We start from the raw sequence: 17,808 nt of genomic DNA, 5'->3' as shown, positions 1-17,808 counted from the left end.
AACTGTAGTGCTTTGTGTTTTATGTTGTAAATGTGTCTGCAACTTTGTGTGCTGCTATTTTAGCCAGGTCTCTCTTGTAAAAGATTATTAATCTCAATGAGACTAACCTGGTAGAATAAATAAACACATAAAAATACATAGGGGTGCCTTGCCACATCATAGTGGCATGCGGCATGTCACATTCCCCCCAAAATGTAATAGCTTAGAAAGGTTGACAATGCATGCCTATTTGGTGACCAATGTTCAGCATCTAATGTTCATCAAGCTTCTTTGTACGATAACTTTTAGAGTGTGACTGTGTTTAAATGTGACCAAAACAGCAAGGACCAAAGGCCATGTGTAACCTTTGATGAGTGAGTATGTAACCTTTGGCCTACCTCTGAAAGGCCTCCATCCTGAGCTCAACCTTGGCCTCGAGTGCGGCCCTCTCCACCAAAATGTGGCTCAGGACCCGGATGTGGAGCTGCTCGCTCTTGGGGAAAGAGAGGCAGGCCTGCTGTGGTGACAGCTCCAGGAGATGGCTGATTTGCACCTGGAGACTCTCCCCCAGGGAGGCTAGGGGCTCTTGGGTGTATCGTTTCTCCTCTGTGCAGTCCACAAATCCACCTGGAGGTGCCAGGAACATGGCCTCGGCTTCGTGGAGGAATGTTACCACTCCTTGGGCAGCCCAGTGGTAATCCTTCATGGCTTCCCGAGCATGGGACAAACTCTCCTACAGGACATATTCAAGATTATAAAAAAATATTATTAAGCATTCAGGCAAGGATGTCATTTGAAGTATATCACAATACAATACAAGCTGCGTGGTGGAATGTTATTACACATACAACATTAAAGTCAGTTCCAATAGAAGTTAAGGAAAACGTTTGAGGGATAAATTGTTGTAATACGCCATTTCAGAGATAGTGTGTATTACATTGCATAAAATATGCAAGATTTTAGTTGGTTGACATATCTCCTTAATCAATAAGGCACAAGAGGCAGTGCTATATAATGAATACAGTCACAGGTAAATGGCGTATTCATTATATAGCACTGACTCGTGTGCCGTATTGCTTTTATAAAACATTACCAACATACATATTAAAATAACAATGAAACATTATTTTGATAAGTAAATTATTTCACTAGAATACTGTATATGGTCTGGCCAAAAATCTGGTCAATAGTTATTTTGGTAATGTTTCTGCCAGTTGCTACCAGTCGTTAATTATTTTGGCAAAGTAACTATGCAAAAGAACTGGTCGTCCGTTCTAACAAAAATGGTTACTATGCAGGTTGACTAACATTTTTATCACTTGCTGGCTAGCTAGCCAACACAGTTACATCAAACATTGCACCTGGAATGACAGTAAACTAGCCGCATTTTCATTTGTGCGTGATTCTGCCTGGCTCAGGAAAAGTTCATGTCTCGTCTGGGCACTGTTCCCTCTCTATGGTACAAGGGAGATCGTTTTTCAAAAGTGAAACATTGTTTCCATGGTCGGACAGGCAGACAGCAAGGCTTATAATAAACCCCACTGTCACAAACCAAATAGTATCCTAGAAGCAAGGGGAAATAATGTGTGAGTTGAGATAAATTCAAGAGATGATTCGGACAGCAACATGAACATGAGGATATTCTTATAGAGGCGCAGTGATAATTCAGATGGAACTGTTAGCAGGCATAGGTGTGCATGTGTCGGCGAATACAGTACGGCTTGGAACACTGCTCGTCCAATAAGCATCTAGGATCCAAATTATTATTATTATGTCAACCAACTCAAATTTCATGCATATTTTATGAAATGTAATGCACACCGTTGCTGAAATTGTGAATTACAACAATTGTAATGTAATGAGCCCACTGAATTTACCATGCATGCGTGGCACTTCTGCACAATGTCATTCCTCAGGGTGTACAGCTCCCCACACTGGCTCATCTCCACTTGCTCTCTCTGCCCCAAAGCTTCCAACACCCGCATGACAGACTCTACGTTCCTCCAGATCACCCAGCACCTCTGTAGTGCTATATTGATGGCCCTCACATCTGGCTCCACCGGGTCAGACTCTGTCAGCTCCTGCCTGACCTGTTGAAGAAGGTCCATCATGGCAGGAAGCTCGGTGCAGAATCTGAGACCCTCCAGAAGCTTTCCCTCTAGGTTTTTGACGTCATCCGTGATGGCAAGCTCCCAGGATTCTAGGTTTTCAACAGTTCGCCGGATCCTCTGCCTCTCCGACAGGAGCAACGTTCTCTCCGATAGATGCAAGTCTTGGGCGATGGCCTCGAGCTGGTCGGAAGCATCCTGGCACTGGGTCTTCACCAGCGGAAGTTCCACCAGGAGAGCCTGGCAAAGCCTGAACCTCTCCCCCATGCTGACTCTCTTGTCTTTGGAGCACTGAGCTCGCTCCTTTGCCACCTCCCTGGAGTCTTCCATGCGCTGCCGGTAGGTCAGGTACTTCTCGTGTTCCAGGGCATGATGGTGGAGCGTTTTCACCCTCTCCTGCAGTTCGCCGATGGTACGCAAGAGGGCGCTTTTCTGGGCCTCTTGGCAGTACTGGAGTTCCTGGATCTGACATTGGTGCTCCAGGAGCATGTGTGTCAAGGGCTCTATGGCAGATAGGGAGTCCTTTGTCACTGGGAACCTCTGCCTCTCCAGGTCGGCCCATATCTGTTGCACACTCATCTGGACAGCCGCCAGTTCCTCGGCCGAAGAAGTCCGGGCGTGAAGCAGTTCCTCCAGCTCCCAGTGGGCTGCTTTCACGTGGGCCACCATTCCGTCCACCTCGGTCCGGAGGCCTGTGAGCCTGTTGACCAGAAAGTAGCTCTCTGCTGGACTCAACCCCAAAGAGACCTCCATGCAGGTCTCCAAAAGGGCGTCCGTGACAGCCAGCTGTCTTTCTGCTTCCTTGATGGCACCCATGTGAAACTGCAGCTTGCTTTCCAGATCTGAGGTGGTGTCTTTGGACACATTCTCTACATCTGCGGTGACCTCTCTCTCATGGTGTGCCACTGCTAGCCAGGTGTTCACTTTAAAGATCTGGTCCAGTATCTTCTCTCTTTCCTCCAAAACGGCCTCCATTTCCTTCAGAGTACGAGCAGAGTTGTCTGAGACTGTTTCGTAGAGATCCTTCAGGGTCTTCAGTGATGACAGCACTTTGTCAATTTCCCCCTCATCCGAAATCAGTTCTTTCAGGTCCTCAACTTTGGAGTGCCTTGCCAAAATCTCGGATTGCAGTTTCCTCATGCTGGAAATTTGGAGACGGGCCTCTTCAGGGAAGAGGGCTACCCTTTCAACTGCTGCGATGTGGTTGTCCACCTGCTTGGCCCAGATAATCAAGCCCTGCATTTGCTTGGTGATTTTAGCCAAGGAGGGGTTTGCAATAGAGAATGACTGAGCAGAGAGCAACCTCTGAGTGGAGTCAAGTAAGGAGCTCAAGCTCTGAAGAGTACACTCCACATCCTTCTTCTCCTTCTGCCCAAGAGAGAATTGGGTAAAAGCCTCTGATTGCCCCAGCAGTTGTAGGTACTGCTGGTTGAAGGCTTTCAAGTCAGCAGTCATAAAGGTCAGCTCTAAAGCTCTGTGAGTGTCATGCTGCAATTGAGAGGACTGTAAGAGGGTGATGGACTTTTGAAGAGCCTCAAGCTTGCCATGCAGCTGCTCAGCCTTTTGTAGAAGGATAGAGGACTGAGAAGAACCAATTGAGGCATGCCTCAGGGCTCTATTCCCGGCCCCCTCCAAAAGCCTCCACTCCTCCTGCAGATCCCCTAGCTGAGCGAGGAGCGCCCCTGACCCCTCGGCTTCACTCAGGTGGACAGACACCTGGCAACACACCTGGAGCAGCTCCCCCATCATGCCCTTCTGCTGTTCCATGTTACATAACAGAGTATGTAGTTTTTCAGCCTGAAGCGCACTGCTTCGAGTGTCCCTGTTACATCCCAGGAATAGACAGAGAGCGAATAACTGTTAGTGCATATCTTGGTCAAATTCAAACTTCCCATCAATGATATTCTAAATCAACTGTACAATTTAAAGGTCCACAGAGGGCTAAAGATGCATAAATACAAAAATATGCACAAGAATAGTAGCCCGGACTATGCAAGTTCATGGACTCACAATTGTAGCTCATCCATCTCGCTTGCCCATCTCTCCAGAATGCTCCGGATGGCCTGTGTCTGCCTGTGGTACTGTGTGACCAGGTGGAGCTGAGCCTCTTTGACCTGCACTGTGGCTGAGGCATCCAACAGGGCTGCACTCCATCGCCCCTCCAGATTCGTTGCGACCTCTGGTTCACCGACCACATGGTTTATCGCAGCCACCTGCTCAAGCACGTAGCATCTGCAGTCCTATAAAAAAGGGCATCACAGGGACACACTCAGTCTGGGATCCAGTGAGCTTGGACCCATAACAAATCTCATCCGTAATTTTAAAAAAGCGTATTTTTTTTACAGTATTGAAATCACAGAGGGGAGACAGGCAGGTGTAAGAAACAGTATGAAGGGTTGGAACGGGGATTGAACCCTGATCTTCAGTAGGGAGAGCATATGTGTCTGGAGCTGGGAGGGTTTCCACTAGACCATGGGCTCAGCACATCTCATCTGTATTTATCAAACACTCTACACTTACAAGAAAGCCAAGAAGGGTGATAATGTACTTCAAAAGTTAGACATAGCAAATCAAAGTTAGAAATAGCTTCCTCTCCTTGTCTCATTATACATTATCGTTGACATTGATATGAAAGAACTGGAAAGGTTAAATAGATTAGAGGACTGTTGAGATATCATTATAATGTGCCAGTTGGCTAGAGTGACTAAAAAACCAATGCATGTGCATACAGGGCAGAAAAAGGAATGTCTTCAGTGGAATCCCAAATAAAGCTTTCCTTATGTAAAAGCATTTAACACAGTGATATCAGTTTGTGGTGTGTAGCCCATTAAATGACAGTTGTGTTTTGTTTATGTTTTGTACTCTGTCTTTTTGTTTTATAGCTGATTGTTTTTATGTAAGATGGTCAGTCTGACACTTGAAAGTGTTTATTTTCAAATGTCTATTATGTTCTTGAAAGGGAAAATTATCCATAAAAAAATGGACAGGCTCCCACCTCAGCCTCCGTCAGTTGCCAGGCCATGGTGGCAGGGTTGAGCTGGGCTGGCTGGTAGCGGCATCCTAGAACCCTGAGGACAGTGCGCCCTATTTGGATCTCTGGATTTCTGGCCAAAGGCTGCAGGTACCAATCCGCCTCCATCCACTGGCCTCCCTTCAACATAACAGCACAGATTAAATACAGTAATGGGACATGTTCATGGACCAAACAGAAGAAAACAGATTAAAACAATCTTGATTTGTTTAATAAGAAACACACATTTTCCATTGCAAAACTTTTGAAAGGATTTTCTGTTGCAAGCCCTAATGAACACAACCCTGGTATGTACAACCAGACCTGGGTTGGATGTCAAATACTTGAGCTATACTCAATTCAGTTTGCCTGGTACAATGGAAACAATGGAATCATCCCAAAAGTGCAAACACCAAGCTCCAAGTAATCTTTTACTAATTCTAAAGCGAGATGTGCCGTCACTGAGAAATCTCCATGGCTACACAGGAAATATAATTGGCTCATATGGCTCCTTCCTGTAAAGCTTCCTGCCACAGGCATCTTGGGAATGGAGTAGCATGAAGTTCCCCCTAGATGCTGATCTTGGGTCAGTTTAGAATTGTTATGGTTAAGATTAGGATTAGGATAACTTGGGAATGCAGCATCATCAAGGCCCATGCCACATCAGAGTCTGTTTGTTTATCCATCTCTTATCTGTTCACTGATCCATGCAGTTGACTGAACTGCAAATATTTTGTGGACGGAGCCACATATTTGGGAGCAACAATTTATCTTATCTGGGGTAGAGAAAATGTTGAAATATAATTTAAGCCATTTTTATGTCTCATATAGATATTGATACACACATTAGATACTAACTGAAATGTAAATGTTTTTAATCTTTGTTTTTTAAAGAGGTTTTCTCAGGTTCTTATTTTGAATGTCATTATCCTCTTGAACAACAAGCTGGGTTTCTTGGAAACAAATCAACAGTAAACCATATCCCATGTTGACGCCACCTTACCTTCCCTGAGATCTAATAGCCAACTGTCACTCACAGAGTGACAAGTTAGCTCTGTTCACACACCGTTGGCTTGGCTGAGTATTGCTGTTGAGTATTACCGATTGTGGTCGGGTGAGTATTATTGTTATGAATGCGAGTTTGAATCTCATGGTCGGCCGTACAGAGAGAAACTCCCTTACACACTCACCTTGATGATGGCCTTCCTCTCCACCAACCCTTGGACCTCAGAGAGGATGCCTTGCATGGTGGACCTGTATCGTGGGATCTCCGGGCGCACCGCTCCCCCAACTCTCTCCTCCTTCACCACGCCTTCTGATAGCAACCCCCCAGTCTGGACCGAGGTACTTGTCTTGACTTCACTCCCCTCCTGCAGCTGTGGGAACATGGCAGCAATGGGACGGTGTTGACATTTTGGGTCTCTCTCGCTCTCACGGCCCAGGTAATAACAGGGATTCTCCTGCTCTCCTGTCTGCTTTTTCTGACAACAACTTCGTTCCACTCAGCCCCAGCGAGTCAGTGCAGCTATTAGAGCAGGAATGTGACTAAGGAGCTGGGCCTTGCCCCGAGGGAAACCAGGGGTCTGTTCCAATAGTTTAGCAGCGCGTCCCTCTTTCCTTCCTTCCTTGAAGGAATCACTTATCTGACACAACACAATTGGTGAAAACTATGTGGTGTAGTCTCCAGCTAATCCTGTTAGATCAGTGTCATTGGGTTTAGCACGGGGGAACATGGTACAGCAGGAACTAGTCAGGGAGTATGGTCGAGATATCGCGAGCTACAAGTGACAGGGTTAACATGAGGTGAAGTCATCACAGAGTGGTGCAAATAATCTATTCCTCACATAGTGAAGTGCTAGGCTATTCTTAAAGGGAGTGGCCGACAGGTGACGAGTTAAGCTGAGACTTGCATAAAAATCTCTCTCTTTCTCTCTCTCTGTCAACATTTCAAAACAACAGTAGAGCAGGAACGCTATTAAGCAGTAATCCACAGGAGGATGTGCTTTATATTGCAGGTTATAGGTCCTAAGGCTATCCCACCCAGGGTCCGTATTCATAAAGCGACCAAGTAGGAGTGCAGGGGCCATATTCCTCAGATTAGGAGTGCTTATCTAGGACCACTTTAGCCTTTTAGATCAAAATAAATACGATTATATCGACAGGAGGGACCTGATGTTAGATCAGCACTCCTACTTTATGAATACAAGCCCAGGGCTCCAGGTGAAGCTGCCAATGATGTATCACCACTATACTGCCCTACACTCTGAGTCAACAGGGCTCTTGACTTGGATATACATTAAAGGCCCAATCTGTGATATTTGCAGCCATTTCTGATCATTTAAATTAATGATATACACTACCGGTAAAACGTTTTAGAACACCTACTCATTCAAGGGTTTTTCTTTATTTTTACTATTTTCTACGTTGTAGAATAATAGTTAAGACATCAAAACTATGAAATAACACATATGGAATCATGTAGTAACCAAAAAAGTGTTAAACAAATCAAAATATATTTTATATTTGAGATTCTTCAAATAGCCACCCTTTGCCTTGATGACAGCTTTGCACACTCTTGGCATTCTCTTTAACCAGCGTCATGAGGTAGTCACCTGGAATGCTTTTCAATGAACAGGTGTGCCTTCCTATGCCGTAAGATCCCTCCTGGACTCCCAACGTTGTGAGGGTCGGCTCCAGTACCTGGTGGACTGGGAGGGGTACGGTCCAGAGGGGCAGTGTTGGGTTCCGGTGAACGACATTCTAGATCCCAACATCACCTTCACCGTCCGGACCAGCCCACTCCTTGCCCATCGGGGGGGGTGCTACTGTCATGTCTACTCCCGCTCCGGCGCTCGACGTCGCCGGTCTACTAACCACCGTCCTGGCAACCCACATTGCGCACACCTGGCAACCATCATTGCGCGCACCTGCTCCCCATCGTTAAGCACACCTGGACTTTATCACCACCCTGATTACTCTCCCTTCATATAGCCCTCAGTAAGCCTCAGTCATCAGGCAGTATTGGTTTTGGTTACGTTCAGCACGCTTCTCCTGTTTTTTATTATCTTCATGATTATTATTAAACTCACCTTCTGCACCGGTTTCCTGACTCATATATACGTTACATTTATGCATTAACACATAATTTACTGTAAACACAAAAAGTCAAATAGTAAGATAAAAAGTTAAATAACAGCATAACTATAATAGCATTACTTCCTCACCTCTTATAAATGTTTCATGTTTACTTGTTAGGGTCAATTTCATCTGAACTCCAGTTAATTCAGAAATTGTATTGCATTCATGTGGAGAAATACCATATCCTAAACTAACAGGTTGAACTGGAATTGACCTCAACTCTGGTGTCTGTAAAATTAACTGCAGATGCTTGTGTTTGTGTAAAGTCAAGAGAAAATATGTAAACAGAATTCAAACAGAAATGGCCACCCCTCTGAGTCTGGTTCCTCTCTAAGTTTTCTTCCTAGGTTGCTGCATTCTAAGGACTTTTTTCTGGCCACTATGCTTCTGCATTTCTTGCTTTGGGGTTTTAGGCTGGGTAGGCTGACAGGTGAGAAGCTACTTCTCTCTTGTAGCACAAAGAGAAAGAAAAAGGACTTCCCTGCGTCTGAAAAAGAACAAGATGTTCAAAATAATCATTTTAAAGCTACATTTATTTGTCACATACGCCGAATACAACAATACAACCTTACCGTGAAATGCTTACTTTCAGGCCTTTAACCAACAATTCCGTTCAAGAGTAAAGTAATACTCCTCAATGCCATTGGATGAATCAAGGAACATATTCCAGTCTGTGCTAGCAAAACAGTCCTATAGCGTAGCATCCGCGTCATCTGACCAATTCCGTATTGAGCGAGTCACTGGTACTTCCTGCTTTATTTTTTGCTTGTAAACAGATTTGCCAAATGGAGGGCAAGGGAGAGCTTTGTATGCGTCTCTGTGTGTGGAGTAAAGGTGGTCTAGAGTTTTTTTTCCCTCTGGTTGCAAATGTGACATGCTGGTAGAAATTAGGTAAAACGGATTTAAAAGTTTGCCTGCATTAAAGTCCCCGGCCACTAGGAGCGCCGCTTCTAGATGAGCATTTCCTTGTTTGCTTATGGCCTTATACAGCTCGTTGAGTGCGGTCTTAGTGCCAGCATTGGTTTGTGGTGGTAAATAGACGGCTACGAATAATATAGATGAGAACTCTATTGGTAGATAGTGTGGTCTACAGTTTATCATGAGGTACTCTACCTCAGGAGAGCAATACCTTGAGACTTCTTTAATATTAGACATCGCGCACCAGCAGTTATTGACAAATAGACACACACCCCCACCCCTCGTCTTATCAGACGTAGCTGCTCTGTCCTGCCGATGCACGGAAAACCCAGCCAGCTCTATATTATCCATGTCGTCGTTTAGCCACGACTCTGTGAAACATAAGATATTACAGTTTTTAATGTCCCGTTGGTAGTCTCGACCGTAGATCATCGAGTTTGTTTTCCAGTGATTGCACGTTGGCCAATAGAACCAATGGTAGTGGCGATTTACTCACTCGCCTCCGAATCCTCACAAGGCACACCAACCTTCTCCCTCTGTATCTCCGCTTTTCTTTACGCAAATGATGGGGATTTGGGCCTGGTCTCCAGAAAACAGTATATCCTTCGCGTCAGACTCATTAAATAAAAAATCTTCGTCCAGTTCGTGGTGAGTAATCGCTGTTCTGATGTCCAGAAGCTCTTTTAGGTCATAAGAGACAGCAGCAACTTTATGTACAAAATACAAATACAAACAAAGCGAAAAAACTAACAAAATAGCACAGTTGGTTAGGAGCCCGTAAAACGGCAGCCATCCCCGCCGGCGCCATTATCCACAGCCGCATAGCTGCAATAGTCCGATGGCCCATTATTACGAAGCTAATTTAATTGACCGTTATAGAGTCGCAGATATGTGACAGTAGACTGCTCTGCGGATTTGCAGCTTTGAACTCTATAGGACACTTTAAGAGGCCTGTGCTTAGTTTGTAAATCATCCCTCGAAGAATAGACAATTGTATATAGGGGAGTAAATTCCTAGACTGGAAGTGGAGGGGCCACTGTATGACGAGTCAAATTCCTCCAATTTTACTTTGAGCCAAGGTGCGACCTTTAAATGCCACACAAACAGGCTACTCCTGGCCTGACCATTCCAATTCATTCATAATAACATCACTTAACATTGTTGGATCTTGGGCTAAATAAAGAGCCTTGAAATGTCAAGTCCTTTCAGGGAAAGACTGCATTAACTTCCAGAGTTTGACTTGAGTGTACAACCCCCTCTCAAAACCTAAATCTGCAGGCTTAAAGTTTCTTAACGTTTTTGTGTGTGTGTGTGTGTGTGTGTGTGTGTGTGTGAATGTGTGTGTGTGTGTGTGTGTGTGTGTGTGTGTGTGTGTGAGTGTGTGAGAGAGAGAGAGAGAGAGAGAGAGAGAGAGAAGAGAGAGAGAGAGAGAGAGAGAGAGAGAGAGAGAGAGAGAGAGAGAGAGAAATGGAGAGAAAGTGATAGCGCTAGCAAGAGCGAGATGAGAGTGTGTGACAAACCCTCCAGTGAATTCAAAAAAGCGAATTGCCCTTACCTGTTCCTGTGGAGCTGTCCCTTCTGTCCCCTCTCTGGGCTCGATCTCTGTGCCTGCAGACGCTGGTGAATGGACTTGTGACAACTGTGTATTGTCTCTCGTGGCATCTGTCTGACTGACATCTGTCTGTGTGAGGTCATTCACCTGTAGCATGTCAGTAGCATCTATCTTTCCAGTGTTTTTGCTCACAGTCTGTCTGTTATCTTTGCTGTCTGTAGTGCAGGTGATGTCTGTAGTCTCCTTAATTCTGTCAGAGGCTCCTGAGTTTATAGTTCTTTGGCTGTCTGTCATTTGTGTCTGTCTGGCATCTTTAGCGACTGTGTTTACGTCATCAACACTTCCTGGTTCAGTGTTGTCAGAGTGTCTCTGTGACTCGGATTCGGTGTGTGCCGATTCAGCGGACTTAGACTCTGCGAGCCCTGATTCAGAGCATTTTGATTCCGGACCTTTTGTTTTGGGGCTCTGCAATTGCTCCCACTCTGATTCTGTGTGTGATTCTGAGGGGCCTTTGGAACTCTTCACTTTGTGGCCCTTGGACGTTGAGCTCATAAAATCAGCCTCCCTCCATCCCCTGTGCTTTGACTTGACGTGCCGCCCGCCGTCTGTGTTCTTGGCGCTCCCAGTGATAGAACTATCAGTCATTTTTGAAGCAAAGTCACCAGAGCTAAACGTGTCTGAGCCATTACCACAAGGAGGCTCCCTGGTTTGAATGTCCTTGGACTGAGACCGAGGTAGCTCCATGTCCAAAACAATTGTAAACACTTTCTTTGTCTCAGAGCAGTCTCTAGACTCTTCCTCTGTGCGTTGTGTTTTGTTATCTGACTGTGATTTGTCTGTGGGTCTTGCGTGCATCTCTGGCTGCTCTCTTTCTGGATGCGGCATGAGATGTTTTACAGGGTCCGACTGTGGATCTGTCCGTAGCCCCACACTACTTTTAATGCCTAATTCCGTTTTGGTCAAGGAAGTGACGTCACGATGTAGAGTCTCGGCTTCCTGAACAATACATTTCCCAGCACGTGCAACACCTGCATTCAAGAAGATGGTGGCCACTTTTTGGGGAGGCTCAGTCAAATCTTGTTTTGTCTTGTCACTCTGGTTGACAACAGAAAAAGTGTAAGTGAGTTGCGCACCTTTATCTGGCACTGAAGACTCTTGACCTCCTCTGACTGATGTTCCAGTGCATACAACCACAGTGTTTGCATGGTCACTGTCGCCATGTCGAGCTGCCTCTGTATGTACAATATCGTCATTGCCATGGTAACCTGGTCTGCTTTGGAAAGTGTTGGCTGTAGACATGTCATCAAGGTGTTGTCGTTCGAGGTCTGTGTCCAGAATGATGGTGAACACTTTGTGCGGAGTCGGAGATGAGGTTCCCTCTCTATCGATTGGTTCTGTATGGTGAGGTGTTATCTCTGTTACAGTATGCCCACACTGGCTAGTGCCCGGGGTCTCTGGCACCACCACAGTGGCTGAGATATCAGCGCTGGGAGTTTGGGTTAAGGTTTCTCCCATGGGAATTTGTATTTGACTCTCCCCATCCTCCATGTCTGTGACCACTCTCTCTACCGGCTGGATGTTCCAGCCCTTCAATGAGTATTTGCCATATTCTTTGTCCACTGCTCTTTTTTCAGTGTCGCTCATCACTTTCTTGGTAGGTTTTTTAACAGCATCCATTGTTCTTCCGGTATGGGCTCTTTTGCTTTGTACTCTGCTTTCAGCTTGCTCTTTTTCCGGATCTTTCGTTGAGTCATTATTAGCCTGAAGAGGTTTGATCCCGCCTGAGGTCACTTTCTCGACGGGTTGTGACAAAAGGGATGCCTCGCTGCAAGATGGCACTTTGTCACGTGTGTTGCTTGGTTTCTTATTGTCTGCATCCACCTCTGTGCTGACTAGGGACGCCTAAAGATGCATACATTCATTAGAAAGGGTATGAAGCTACATATAAGATTCCTTAAAGGGATCATATTAACGTTAACGGATGTTCCAATCAAAATATAATGTAACACTTTTTTTTTTTTTTTACACTTGGTTGAAATGCCCCAGTTTCACCTACTGAGGCATTTGATAGTCATATTTTGTTTTAATCAGTATCATCATAGGGCTCCATACATTCTGAAAGTAGGCCTAAAACACCTTTTAACAAGCCAACTCATATTGCAAAAGAAAAATGTGTGCATTTGATTATTTAAAAAAAAAGTTATTTTGTTTTAGTTCAATCTACTTTGGAGTTTTGTTGTTTGATTATGCATTGATTATATGATGATTAGATAATAGCTCACCTGGGAATGGGCTAGGGCTGTGAGGAGAGCTGCACTGTTGCTAAGGGCCTGTCCAGCCCTTCTCTCGAACTGCTCCACGCGCTCCCTTCCGACACAGTCCAATAGGAGGTCTAACTGTGATAGCGCCTCCTTTAGAGTCCCTTGGAGTTGTTTCCCATTGTTCAGTGTAGCCTGTGAGGGATTAAAGGGTTAGTTAATCTAATCTTGATGTTTGGGTCTTATTCATCTTACCTTGAGTTGTCTATGTAGGACAGTATAGACAGCATCCACATTATTCTATTATTTACTTTTGCTACATGAAGTAGCTAGCATGATTTAGCATTGTCCCTGGATTTCCCATTTGTTAACATTTCCCTGTTAGCAAAACTGCATGTAACCCCCTGGTTGCTTTTAGCTTTTTCTAGCACGGACTGATTTAGTTACTGTGTTGCATGTGGGACATATTTTGGAGACGCACTGTTGTTAGGGAACAGCCCGACACGTGAGAGAGTGAGGAGAGGGCAACAATGCAAACTACGTGAGCTAGCAAGACGGCTATTTAATTATTTAATTGTTTTTAAAAGTTAGTTTAACTCGGTCTGAGTAAACCACATTGATTAACTGTTAGTCCCTCATCCCCGACCACAGTGAGGACGGCGTTGGATTTGTTCTGGTCCTGCTTGGAGGCTCGACCATTAGAGATGCTATGAGAGACTGAGCTCTTGGTGATGTGAGTAGCCACTGGATGTGATCTGAGAGAGATAATCTGTATATACAGTGCCTTCAGAAAGTATTCATACCACTTTAATTATTCCACATTTTGTTATGTTACAGCCTGAATTCAAAATGGATTAAATATTTAAAAAATTCACCCACCTACACACAATACCCCAAAACATGTTTTTAGAAATGTTTAGAAATGTACTGAAAATGGAATACAGAAATATCAGAAGTATTCACACCCCTGAGTCAATACTTTGTAGAAGCACCTGTGGCGGCGATTACAGCTGTGAGTCTTTTTAGGTAAGTCTCCAAGAGCTTTGCACACCTGGATTGTACAATATTTGCCCATTATTATTTTAAAAATTCTTCAGGCACTGTCTAGTTGGTTGTTCATCATTGCTAGACAGCCATTTTCAAGTATTGCCATAGACTTTCAAGCCAATTTAAGTCGAAACTGTATCTTGGCACTCAGGAACATTCAATGTAGGCTTAGTAAACAACTCCAGTGTATATTTGGCCTTGTGTTTTAGGTTATTGTCCTGCTGAAAGGCAAATTTGTCTCCCAGTGTCTGTTGGAAAGCAGAGTGAACCAGGTTTTCCTCTAGGATTTTGCCTGTACTTAGCTCTATTTCATTTATTTTTATCCTAAAAAACTCCCTATTCCTTGCTGATGACAAGCACACCCATAACATGATGCAGCCACCACCATGCTTGAAAATATGAAGAGTGGTACTCAGTGATGTGTTGGATTTGCCCCAAACATAACGTTTTGTATTCAGGACATAAAGTTAATTTCTTTGCACATTTTGTTTTGCAGTATTACTTTAGTGCCTTATTGCAAACAGGATGCATGTTTTGGAATATTTATATTCTGTACAGGCTTCCTTTTTTCTGCTCTGTCATTTAGGTTAGTATTGTGGAGTAACTACAATGTTCTTGATCCATCCTCAGTTTTCTGCTATCACAGACATTAAATTATGTAACTGTTTTAAAGTAACCATTGACCTCATGGTGAAATCCCTGAGCAGTTTCAAGGTTCAAGTTTTAATGTCACATGCACAAATAGTGTGAAATGCCTTTCTTGCAAACTCAAAACCCAACAATGCAAGAATCAATAACAATGTATTACTAGAACAAATATGAAATACACAATAAAGTAGGTAAGTAAGTATACTATATACAGGACATATTTAAAAAGTCAGTTCCAATACCATATTTACATTTGCAGGGATACTGGAGTGATGGAGGTAGATATGCATAGGGGTAAGGGGACTAGGCAACAGGATATAAGATAAACAGAGTAGCAGCAGCTTGCATGTCAGTTGGTGTGCGGGTGTGTAGAGTCAGTATAAATGTATGTGCATATTAAGTGTGAGTGAGCAAATGATGGAGTGGGTGTTTGTGTGTGAGTGTGTAGGGCCCTGTGAGTGTGCATAGAAACTTTTGAAATAAAAGGTAAATAAAGATACAAGGTAAACTGAGTCCATGTAGCTATCTTGTTAGCTATTTATCAGTCATATTGCTTGGGGATAAAAACTGTTCAAGAGCCTGTTGGTGTCAGACTTGATGCACCGGTACCTCTTGCCGTGCAGCAGCAGAGAAAATAGTCTATGGCTTGGGGTCTTTGATGATTTTCTAGGCCTTCCTTTCACACCTCCTGATATAGAGGTCCTGGGCTGTCCACACACAACTCTCTATAGCACCATGCGATCGAGGGAAGTGCTATTGCACCACTCCTTGTGGTGTGCCGGTTGCATACACGCTGACTTCGGTCGCCAGCTGTATGGTGTTTCCTCCGACACGGGTTGAGCGAGCAGTGTGGCTTGGTGGGGTTGTGTTTCAGTGGACGCATGGCTCTCGACCATTGCAGCGATGGGACAAGACTGTAACTACCAATTGGGGTAAAACCCACCAAAACATCATAGAGTAGAATTAAAACAAAAAAAACTGGGTTTTTTTCCAAACTTGCAACAAGTTTCTAGCCACGGGGGGAGCATTTTCCTGCTCCCCGCGTCACCGTGAATCTCATAAGGTTTGAAAATCCCTGTTTTTAAAATATCTTTACTCTTGATGACAGTCATCATCAAACTTTTTAACTAGAAATGTGTCGTTTTCACATATGTAGACACTGGTATGGTGCTGCTTCCTGCATGATGAAAGCAGACTCAATACTGGTTTAGTAAATTTTTTGGCTATATACTAATACATCTCCAAAGTAGCCTCTAAGCCTATGTGTCACACTAACAGCCATGCCTGGTCAGAAATGGCTTTGGACACTGAATTCAATCCTTTGAAAACTGCTAGTCTACCCAAGTTGATTACAATGAGAATGTCCTGAATATTAGGGAAAGGGAGATACCTAGTCAGTCACACAACTGAATGCATTCACCGAAATGTGTCTTCTTCATTTAACCGAACTCCTCTGAATCAGAGACTGATGGCTGTGCTTTGCCTTTTCAAAAATAACCCCTCTGAGAAATGCCTCATCTAGAATCGGCAATATGCGTAGTATTTTTCAATGGGGGAGCCGGATGACAAACCCTCTATTTTTCCATTGAGGCAGAGCAGGTCCAAAGATAATGGCCCTGGTTTTAGAGCAAATGGGAAGCTCTATTGGAGAAAACTAGCTAAGGGGTTCCTATCCCTACATGTGTTGTTGCTATATGGCTGGCATATGGAGTATAAGTAGCGCTAAGTGCCCTTTGCTAATATTACACATCCATGGTAGTCGGGCCTCTGCGTTCAACATGACACATACGTTCGTGGAAAAACATCTAAAAAACAACTAGGGATTTCTGAACAACCTCAGTGAACTCTGTGCTGCGTTCAACATGCGAAATGCGTTTGTGGGAAAAGGTTTTTGAAAAACAGTGATTTCAGAACATTTTAAATGGATGGGAGTGCAGCATAAAATCTTAAACGGTCATTCCTAAATCTTTTTAATGAACGAGACAACAAAAGCTATCATATAGATATTGCTTTTTTACTCTCCATGTGGCTGGTCCAGTAAAAACAGCAGTGACTTTCTGATTGACTATTCTTGTTCTTGTAAGATGAAAACTTAAACAATATAACAATATTCTACGTCCCTGTAAAACTCTTGCTCTTTTAGGGTTTAGGTCCAGCTTCCTGGTAAGTACTTTAATTGTGACAAATGTATCTGTAAAAGGTTCTACACAAATAAAATGTGATGGATGGATGGATGTGGGTGGGTGGAGAGGTACTACAGTACCTGTATAGACTTTCGGGGATTTGACTGTGCTGCCTGGTTCCACTGCTGCAGTTCACATATTGCCCCAGACATTCTATGGGCCATGCCGCCTGAAAAAACCTGCATTCGTTCATGTAGAGAGAAACACAGGCTACGGAGACAGAGAGGATAGGTTGAGAGAGAGAAATAAAAATAAAGAAGAGAGAGAGGGATAGAGTAGGAGAGAGAGAGAGGGATGAAGAGAGGAGAGAGAGAGGAGAGAGAAAATGAGAATGATAGAGAAATACAAAGAATACAGTACTCACATGTACCAAAACATTTTTGTCTAAAAATGCAATCCAAATGCTTTGATATGCAGGGGGCAAGGAGCTACAGAACATATATTAATTGGTACCTGTCTAAGTCTTTGGCCACTGTATCCACAGCCAAAGTCACATCGGTTTGAAATTCTCCATATGTGTCCTCTGACCCTACTTCTTTCTCCAGGTGATGAAGCCGTGCCACAAGCTCCCTCAGGCTCTGGTCACAGTCCTGAACAAGATGTGATATAGTAAGTGTGTTTGATGTGTTTGTCTAAGTATGTGATGGACGGGAGAACAGTGTAGAACAAAAAGCTGGACAATTAAGTTAGCCAGCTTATACCTTGTCAATTTTAAGTCTATATTTTCCAAAGGATGATGTTATTTCAATCTATTTTAGACAACTAGCTGGCTAGCTTTTTGATACAGCTTTCTGGAACAGCCTCAAGAAAGACGGTGAGATAGAGATAAGTCTGTTTAAAGGCACAAGATATGGCAAGATGTAATTATAACTACACTGAACAAAAATATAAATGCAACATGTAAAGTGTTGGTCCTTAGCTGAAGCATGAGCTGAAATAAAAAATCCCCAACATTTTCCATACGCAC

The 17,808-nt window shown here is 43.9% G+C and overlaps 1 protein-coding gene across 2 annotated transcripts in view; it reads right to left on the bottom strand.

Moving 5' to 3' along the window:
• Positions 1-17,808, bottom strand: part of LOC121552132 (nesprin-2-like) — a 236,291-nt gene that overhangs the window by 128,623 nt on the left and 89,860 nt on the right. For both annotated transcript variants that reach the window (XM_045211261.1, XM_045211262.1), the window contains 9 exons: positions 17,295-17,431; positions 16,922-17,051; positions 12,988-13,158; positions 10,709-12,607; positions 6,288-6,473; positions 5,083-5,238; positions 4,098-4,327; positions 1,857-3,909; positions 378-712 (listed from right to left, as the gene is read on the bottom strand). In XM_045211261.1, the coding sequence (XP_045067196.1) occupies positions 378-712; positions 1,857-3,909; positions 4,098-4,327; positions 5,083-5,238; positions 6,288-6,473; positions 10,709-12,607; positions 12,988-13,158; positions 16,922-17,051; positions 17,295-17,431 (5,297 nt within the window). The remainder of the gene's footprint in view (positions 1-377; positions 713-1,856; positions 3,910-4,097; positions 4,328-5,082; positions 5,239-6,287; positions 6,474-10,708; positions 12,608-12,987; positions 13,159-16,921; positions 17,052-17,294; positions 17,432-17,808) is intronic.

This window comes from Coregonus clupeaformis, chromosome 36 (genome assembly GCF_020615455.1).
Source record: "Coregonus clupeaformis isolate EN_2021a chromosome 36, ASM2061545v1, whole genome shotgun sequence".
Classification (NCBI taxonomy): Eukaryota; Metazoa; Chordata; class Actinopteri; order Salmoniformes; family Salmonidae; genus Coregonus; species Coregonus clupeaformis.
The sequence above is the reverse complement of the archived record's forward strand: the minus strand, read 5'-3'. Positions and strand labels throughout refer to the sequence as shown.